This window comes from Salvelinus namaycush, chromosome 4, assembly GCF_016432855.1.
Source record: "Salvelinus namaycush isolate Seneca chromosome 4, SaNama_1.0, whole genome shotgun sequence".
Classification (NCBI taxonomy): Eukaryota; Metazoa; Chordata; class Actinopteri; order Salmoniformes; family Salmonidae; genus Salvelinus; species Salvelinus namaycush.
This window is the reverse complement of record NC_052310.1, coordinates 21,298,402-21,307,905: the sequence shown is the minus strand read 5'-3', so window position 1 is coordinate 21,307,905 and position 9,504 is coordinate 21,298,402. Positions and strand designations below refer to the sequence as shown.

Below are 9,504 nucleotides of genomic sequence, written 5' to 3'. Positions count from 1 at the left end.
AGGTCCTAGATGGCAGGGAGCTCAGCCCCAGTGACGTACTTAGCTGTCCGCACAACCCTTTGTAGCGCCAGGCGATCGAGGGGGGTGCTATTGCCATACCAAGCAGTGATGCAGCCAGTCAGTATGTCATTTAGCAGACGCTCTTATCTCTACCAACTGAACTACAGTCAGAGGACTAAATTAAAGCATAAACGCTTCAAATGAGTTTGCAACTAAAGTTTATTGTCAATATAACTTATGACATTGCATATGTTTTGTGATTGCAATGGAATATGTCCTGACCCTCTTATGACAAATGCAGGTTATACAACAAAAAGTTAACATAATTTGCAGGAGATTCTTGTTCCCTATAGTCATGTTTTTTTGCTTGTCATTATCAACATATATAGAATAAAATTCACACACAACTGGAGCTATCTAGTAAAACACATTCAAACATGAAGAGATTTCTGGATATAAACAATTCAGGTAGTTTCAGTGTAAAAATAACCATCCAATTAACCAAAATCACTGTATTAAAAACAAAACATTGAAGATGGCATAAATGTCCATGCTGTTTTTAAACAAAGGATTAAACCATATGAGAATATTGTGCCTCTAGTATTCCTAAGAAAAATGTGAGCCTCCTCAAGGTTTCCCCATCGGCAGCATTTTGACAGCTGAGTATTTCGCAAGTGTTTGACAATGTAGAGAGACACTTCTACCACACGGAGACCATGACTTTTATCATTTGTGTATTTTCTGGTGTGATTTTAGGGAAGATGCCGTTGTGAAACTTCTCCCACAGTCCGAGCAATAGTATGGTTTCATTCCAGTGTGTCTCCTCTGATGATTTTTCAAATCTGTTGAAAAAGCAAAGCTTCTCTCACACTGAGCGCACTGATATGGTTTCTCTCCGGTGTGAATTCTCTGATGCTGTGTTAAGTTTCCGAATGAAGAGAAGGCTTTGCCACAGTCAGAACAGCCGTAAGGCTTGTTGTCTAGCCTGTGCACTCGCTGATGTGCCGTTAAAGAGTCTGCCCTAGCAAAACCCTTCCCACATTCAGTGCATAAGTGAGGCTTCTCCCCTTTATGAATTTGCTGATGTGTTTTAAGGTGATGTGATCTGGAAAAACCTGTCCCACAATCAGGGCACTTGTATGGTTTCTCTCCGGTGTGCACCCGCTGGTGTTTTTGCATGTTGCCAAAATGTGAGAACCCCTTTCCGCATTCAGGACAGTTGAAAGGCTTCTTTCCTGCATGCACAGCGCTCTCATGCGATTTGAGGTTTCCCAATTGAGAGAACCGCTTTCCGCACTGAGAGCAGGGATAGAGTTTCTCTTTGGTGGGACGCTGCACCCTCTCTGAAGTGTGAACTTTCTTGTGTATGGTTAAGATGGCTGACCTAGCAAATCCCTTTCCGCACAGAGAGCAGTTATACGGTCTGTCTGATTTGGGCAGCTCTCTGTCTGATTCCCCTGACTCCGAGGAAGTCTTCCCACTGTCGGAGTGTGAGTTTGGGCTCCCTCCTGGCCCTGGCCCTGACAAAAACAAACAAGATCTTGAGTTAGACATCTAGAGCTTAGTAAATCTCCACATTATAAATTGTCATGTGACCAATCCAAATCAGGGCTCTAGACTCCTTATTCCTAGGTTTAAGTTAGTGTAGGGGACTGATTTAGACCTGGGACAACAGGTGGGAACAATTAATTATCTGGTAGAACAGAAAACCAGCATTACTCTGGACCTTACAGGGTAAAAGGCGCTGCATGGTCAATACAACTTCTGCATTGGCTGTGCAGTATTCCCGCCCCCACCTACCATCAATATATGGTAGGTGGGGGCGGTGGCCATTTTACTCACCCTAGCAGAGCTGGTTAGGCTGTTTTCATGTTATCCAGAGCATTGGTGACTAACTGTGCTGCTGGCAACAATGAATTACACTTTGTTGCTGACGTTTACTGACACCGGACATATTCAACTATTCAATGGGTGTTGAATATTCAAAAATTCATCAGTTATTCTGCGCTCTGGCACACTAAGACGGGCTTCTTTTGTTAAGAAATGTAGCTAGATAGCTAGCTAGGTAAACAATGAATCCAATGCATAACGTAACGTTAGTTAGCGAGCCAGCCAGCCAGCCAGCCAGCTAACGTTAGCTAGCTAGCTAACAGTACACTAACTTGAAATGAAAATACTTTGTCAAAATTAGAGTGGAGTCTTTTGTTAAGACACGTAGCTAGCTAGCTAAACAATGGACCATAATCACAACTCATGACATTACTACCCTGCATGAATCTGCAGGTAGCTAACCAACCAGGTTCTATGGCTATAACTAGTCAAGCAAATGTGTCTGAGATAAGAAGAATAAGATCATACACATAACGTTAGCTAGCAACCCAGCCAGCTAACGTTAGTTAGCTAACAATACACTTGAAATGAAACCACTTTCTGTCCAAATTAGAAACGTGTGTGGGGTTTTTATAAGGTTTTTTGACATGCTTAACTAACTATTCTTATGCATTAAAGTTTGAATTGCTGACTCTTGTGAACCTGCATTTTCCATTGTTCTTACTTTTACCAGTGCTCAGGGCCTAACCATGAATATCAGCCTGAAATGTGTGTGTGTTAAAGAGAGCGCTGTACTGTGTATGAAATATGTGTGGGTATGAAACAAATGTATCAGCCTGAATGTGTGTGTGTATGAAATATGTGTGGGTATGAAACAAATGTATCAGCATGTGGGCGCTGTACTATGTGGCCGAGACTGTGCTAATCTTAGAGAGACACAGGAGGGGGGTGAATCAGGAGACTGCTGACCAGACAATAACAGATAAACTATACACACGAAAAACATATGTGAGGTTCTGAGTTATGCACTATAACCCAATACTATAACAAACGTGATTAGCAACTGTATTATATGTGATTGAATACTATAACAAACGTGATTAGCAACTGTATTATATGTGATTGAATACTATAACAAACGTGATTAGCAACTGTATTATATGTGATTGAATACTATAACAAACGTGATTGGATATTGATGGCCTGTTGGCCTGGGCGCCTGGATGTGTGTGCTGGAAGTAACAGTTGGCTCAGATAGGAAGCTGGGAAGCTGCGGTTAGCCTTGAGCGAACAGTGGCCATTGTATACAGGTGCGAATGGCTCAGACAATATTGCAGAAGCTGTCTGACCTCGGTCTTTGGGGTGAAGGAGCGTAATCTACACAGCAACAGCGTCGGGACATCACATGCGCTAAGGGGCTAGGACTGGCTTAAGGCGCCAACATCAACGATAGGCTGGGTGAGTCTAAACCACGCCCAGTCTCTACTCTGACAGGCCGGCTCGGAAGTGGGAACTAACCTCTGTCAGAGTATAATATAATATCTTTGTCAGAAACAAATCAGTTCTCTGTCTTATCCTGCGTGATGAAACATTGAACCCGTATATACGGAAATTGTATTTGCCATTTATTAACTTTTGAATTAAACAATTATTTTAACCAAGTTCAGGTGTGCTACTGTTCCTATCTCAGTTGAACTTTCGCAACCCTAACACGTGTAATATCTGAAAATGTAGCTAGCTAGACTATCTTATCAGTATACATGGTTGGACGCATCTCCTGTCTGATGCCATACATGGTTGCTCTTAGTTTGAAAATGTATCCAGACTGGTATTATCTCCATCTCCTTAGCCATCATTCTCCAGCTAAAGTTAACTAGTACTCTTAAGACCCCTAATTCATGTTAAGTTCAAAAGAATACAAGATATAAGTTGCTGACACCATTCAAACCAATGAAGGTTCGGAACTTTAAAGCCAATTATCTCAGAATCATCTTTTTGCAGATTGAACCTTGTACTGTAGCTCTCGAATTCCCTTCTCGGAGAAGGACATGTACACTTCAACGGGAGGGAAAGAAGATAGTGCAGGCGTAGGCAACCCTGGTCCTGGAGTGCTGCAGGCACTTCATGTTTTTGATTTAACTGACCTGGAAGACCAGGTGTGTTCATTTTTAGCTCAGTTGGTCAGGGCTGCGTTCAGTACATAAAAACGTAATAGAATGTTCAACTGAACAGAAGCTATGCTGTACTGAACGACCAGTTGAAAAACAGGGAAGGGCTGGGTTGCGAGTTCAAAATGCACCCCTGCCCTTTAAATACGTCACTCGTTGTTTCAAGCCACAACCACTGAACGGAGCAAACGTTTCTCAAAGTCTGTTCAAGAACGTTTTGGGAAAACGTGTCGTTCAGTAGAAAACGTTCCGCAACGTAGCAAACATTCAAGCGAACTGAACGCACCCCTGGTCAGGGCCTAGTTGGAACAAAATCCAGCAGTACCTGCGGCATTCCAGGAACAGGATTGCCTACCCCTGCAATAGTGTGTGTGTGTGTCACTTTCAGCGCGTGGTCCACTTATTATGTCAATATTCACGGATTTGTTTTCTCTATGTAATCAAAATGCAATTAACCAGTCCCATAATTCATCTTCCACATCAGAATAAACTAAAGTAAATTAAGAAAAAAGGTAGAGGACTTTTTTGTACCACAACACTTATCCAGTAACACTCCCCAGTCACCACTCTTACTTTGATAACTGAAATCGCCATGGTCTTCTTCTTTGACTTTCAACTCCGTCGGTTGGTATTTATTCACCGATGTCCTGCCATGAGGCTGTGTAGATAAATGTATAGATTAATGAGCATGAACGCATTTTATTTAAAAAAGCACGAGTAGCCTTTATCGCGCTCAAAATCCTACAAGCGCTTCACGTGAAGTGTGTCTCCTGCCTCAGAGTTGTAGCAGACATTAACCAAAGCAAAGGGGCAATGGTGAAACAGGCATGCCAAACTTACCTCTTCTTCCATCGCGTCCCTTAAAATCTAGTAAAAAAATGAAGCCTATGTAAGAGGATATTATTTTGAGCAAACTTTGTGTTAAAGTAAAGTCTGTAGGCTAGTCTGTGTCCGGTAAAGCGTCGACTAACGATGTAAGCGCTCCCATGGGGCAGTAGTCAGTTTGTTGTTGTGATTCTAGATGGCCGGGACGTCACGCTCCAGGAAATCGATGAATCCGGGAGAAAGAGAGCGCGCTTGTTTGAAAAAGGAAAGCTTCGTGGTAGCTCCCGAGTGGAGCAGCGGTCTAAGGCACTGCATCTCAGTGCGAGGGTCAAGGGGGAGGGATCCTGAGAGGAGTGGTGTGAGTAGTAGATCTGTACCAGTACAGAGGGATAAACCAACAAGTGATATGTTTCAGTAAGATTGATTTTTTGGCATTTAGTTGCAGAAAATAGAGGTTGCAGAAAGGTATTTGAGTGTGCAAGACTTGACATCAGAAGAGTTACAGGGTGTTTTAAGTGGTGGTGTCCCATCCTTTCAGGCTGTTGGCCTGAAGTAGGACTAAATGGATTTAAATAGTGGAGTATAGTATTTATTATTTTTAGTGTGTGTAGTGTTTTTTATTATTTTTATTAAGCAAAGTACAAGGGAGTTATACTTCAGTCTAGTAGGTGGCGGTAATGCAACATTTATTGGATGCCAACCGCCGTTAAACCTAATCGAAGAAGAAGAATTCTAGATGGCCAGATTGTTAGCAAGAATGACAAGAAACTGCCATGTGGGGAATGTTAGTGGCTCATTTAATCTTGTTCTTGATAACATGTCTTGAGGTGTTTTGACTGATTTCATGTCAATGCTATATGGTTTAAAATGGCTAGTTAGCTAACCAATAACTGTAATGATGTATTTGAGACAAGTGCCCATTGTGCAAATGTATTTGTTTACAATAAACATTGGGGATATTTTGCCCCATAGTTGTGCACCAGTAGGTGTTGTTGCTAAACAACCATCCCCTCTGTTCACCTAGCTAGAACATTTTGGTTTCTAACCTGCATTTTAAGACAATGGGCACAGAGGTGTAAATTGCTATTGGGTAGATGGAGCATGGCCATGAAATGCCAGACAGACCACCTGATACGGTTCCTGTCTTTGTGAATTGGTGCATTAACACAAAGCGTTGACCAAAGATATAGAACCTTGTTGATACTTGAAAATACAGAGGGTTTCACTCTGTGTTGTAGGCCTATTCGATTTGAATCAAACCTGTAGTTTCTAATTGAAGACCAGAAAGTTAATTTCTTTACCATGTTGTCTTGAAGTAGCCTTCTTAACCCCTTGGAGTACCACAATATGAGTCATAATACCCATAAAACCCATTGGTCAAACAGGGAAATGGTTCCAATCGTTTATCCACCATTCATTTTTCCCATTTGAGGATTTTAGAAACACTTAAAGTAAGGTCTCTGTTTTGTTTAGGCTTGCCCTGGCGTGACGTTTTGATAACCGGGTAAATCTCTAGGACAAGGTGACTTTTATTAATATAGTCTGTATTTACTCCCCCCAAAAATGAAACGCTAATTAGCTGCAAAAATGGCTGCCATAAAGAACTACAAATGCCATGATCTGGACGAGACTGCCGAATCAAGGCAAATGTAAGAAACTGGATTAACTATGAATAAACTGGCCAAAAAAAATGTAATGGACAATTCTGTGAACTGTCTTGTGCACATTATAAATTAACGGTACCCGTTAGCAAAGGTGTCAGCTAGAGATAACGTGCAGGAGCTTGCAGGGATTTGACGTCTACTTTGATGCAAATTAGGATTTTTGAAACAGAGGAAATAGAGCCAAATATATTGATAAATCACCTTGTCCGAGAGAGATTTACATGGTTATCAAAACGTCACGCAAGGGTAAGCCTACACAAAACATAGCCCTTATGTCTTTCTAAAAGCCTTAGTGTTTCTAAAATCCCTTTGGGAAAAATGAACTGGAACCATTTCCCTGTTTGACCGCTAGGTTTTATGGGTATTATGACACCTCCACTGTGGGGCTCTATTGCAAACATAATGGATGCTTTCGAGTGGATTATTTAACGCAGGCTTCTTTCTTTTCACCTTTTCATACAGGCCAGTAAATGTGGAGTGAATGCAATGTTGTTGACCCTGTATTTTCACGTATTGTGGTGGCAGAATCCTGTTATTGGTATGCTTGTCACAGGTAGGAATTGGGGAGTTTGTCAGGATCAAAATAAATATCAAAAGGAGCAAAGCCCAGGTAAAACATTAGGTCTTCTGAAAACCTAACCCTGGGATAAAGTAAACATTTTCAGTGGGGCAATTACACAAATGTTTTTTTATTTAACTAGGCAAGTCAGTTAAGAACAAATTCTTATTTACAATGACAGCCTACCCCGGACGACGCTGGGACAATTATGCACCGCTCTATGGGACTCCCAATCAGGGCCAGATGTGATACAGCCTGGAATAGAACCAGGGTCTGTAATGACGCCTCTAGCACTGTGATGCAGTGCCTTAGACCGCTGCGCTACTCGGAAGCCCAAATGTTAATGCCAAAGACACACCAGAATGGCTTTCCAAGTTGACTGAGCCTGAATAGTCCAGTCTCAGTGACTTAAAGGCCCAAATGCAGCAGTTTTTATATCAACAGCAAATAATTTCTGGTTAACAATTAGTATACCTTTATTGCAATAGATTTCCATGAAAAATGGGCAAAAATAGCTTTTTAGAAAAACTTCCTCAAGCAAGATTTTGCTAGGGCTTTCTGCAAGTGGTCTGAGTGGGGAAGGGAAAACTGAAAACTAGCTGTTATTGGCAGAGAGGTTTGGAACTCTTTGATATAGGTCTATTAACCAATGTACTGCATGGTGATGTCACCACGGAAAGCTGAAACTCCCGCCCATGTAAACCTGCTGATTTACAAGGTTCTGTGTAGATTGTATTTTCAACGAGCAACTATCAGGAAATAACACTGATGTCACACTTTTGCAGAGCTAGTTTTATCAGCTGTTGTACAAAATTAAATAAAACACAGGCAAAGCTGAATTTTGACCAACCTGGGCCTTTAGATCTGCTTGAAAATCAGTGATAAGGTTTGAATATTGCTGTCTATGAATGATTCCCAACCAAATGTACTGAGCTTGATCAATTTTGAAAAAACAAACAATGGGTATATGTTACTCCGAGTTATGCAAAGTTGGTAGAATCTTATTCACAGCTGTATTAGCTGCCAAAGGTGGTGCTTTCACCATTAAAGGCAGAGTGCACTCAAAAATGTTGATAATGCTCTTTATTGTAAAAGCTGTTTGAAAAGATTACTTGTAATTTCAGCCTGTCTGTGGCATGGAGTTTTCGCCTTCCATGGTGATATCACCATGCAGTAAATTAGTTAATAGACCCAACAAGAAAGTTCCAAACCTCTGCCAATAACAGCTAATTACATTTTTTCCCCCTCCCCACTTAGACCACTCCAAGACAGTCCTAGCACAATTCTCGCTTAAGATATTGCCCTTTGATACGAAGTAATTTTTGACCATTAATAAAAAATAATTACAATAAGGTACTTAATTGAATTTGAGACAAAAAGGGCTGCATTGTACCTTTAAATCCAAGCTGTTAAAACACAGTGCCTTCAGAAAGTATTCACGCCCCTAGACTTTTCCCACATTTTGTTTTGTTACAGCCTAAATTGTAATTCATTAATTCGAGATTGTGTCACTGGCCTACACATAAATGTACAAATTAATTAAAAATGAAAAGCTGAAATGTCTTGAGTCAAATATTCACCAATTTGTGGTAAGCCTAAATAAGTTCAGGAGCAAAAATGCTCTTAACAAGTCAGATAAATTGCATGGACTGACTGTGCAATGTGTTTAACGTGATCATCAATTCATCATCAATATACCCCACACATACAAATAATTGTAAGGTCCCTAAGTTGAGCAGTGAATTTCAACCACAGATTCAACCACAAAGACCAGGGAGGTTTTGAAATGCCTCTTAAAGAAGGGCACCCATTGGTAGATGGGTAAAAAATAAAACAGACATTGAATATCCCTTTGAGCATGGTGAAGTTATTAATTACACTTTGGATGGTGTATCAATACACCCAGTCACTACAACGATACAGGCATCCTGTCTAACGGAGTTGCCGGAGAGGAAGCAAACTGCTCAGGGATTTCACCATGAGGCCAATGGCGATGTTAAAACAGTTAGAGTTTAATTGCTGTGATAGGAGAACTGAGGGTGGATCAACAGCATTGTAGTTTCCTGGGTTGGGGTCAATTCCACAAATTAAATTCTAATTCAATTCTCTCCCTGTAAATACCATGTAAATTCCAGGTCAGTCTTTTGTATTAGAGAATTAAATTCCTCTGAAATTGAATTCCAAGATTTCAGTTCCCAATTCAATATTATCACCAACAATTCCACATATTCAATTCCCTCAGGCTTTCAGGCTGATCAATGCACTGTTCAGACAGCCAAGCGATACTGGAAATAGAAATACAGGTTGAAATGATTAAAAACAAATCCTATAGTAAATTGTGTTCCATTAACTGGGAAATGTAAAAATATTTAATTTAAATTCAAAAGTTTCAATGTTTTTCCAATTCAATCAATTTAAAAAGTCCAAACAGTTTAATTCCAATTCAATTCTAAATTCC

The 9,504-nt window shown here is 40.6% G+C and overlaps 1 protein-coding gene across 1 annotated transcript; it reads right to left on the bottom strand.

Moving 5' to 3' along the window:
• Positions 1 to 201: 201 nt before the first annotated feature.
• LOC120045520 (zinc finger protein 239-like) lies at positions 202 to 5,004 on the bottom strand. The gene is made up of 3 exons (XM_038990424.1): positions 4,839 to 5,004; positions 4,572 to 4,656; positions 202 to 1,520 (listed from the first exon to the last, which is right to left on the bottom strand). The coding sequence occupies exons 1-3, from the start codon at positions 4,848 to 4,850 to the stop codon at positions 727 to 729; spliced, it is 891 nt and encodes a 296-aa protein (XP_038846352.1). The 5' UTR covers positions 4,851 to 5,004; the 3' UTR covers positions 202 to 726.
• Between the last annotated feature and the right edge of the window lie 4,500 nt (positions 5,005 to 9,504).

Excerpts from the sequence above, each read along its gene's own strand:
- LOC120045520 (XM_038990424.1), bottom strand. Across the intron at positions 1,521-4,571 it reads TGGCGATTTCAGTTATCAAA|GGCCAGGGCCAGGAGGGAGC; the intron begins GTAAGAGTGGTG and ends TGTTTTTGTCAG.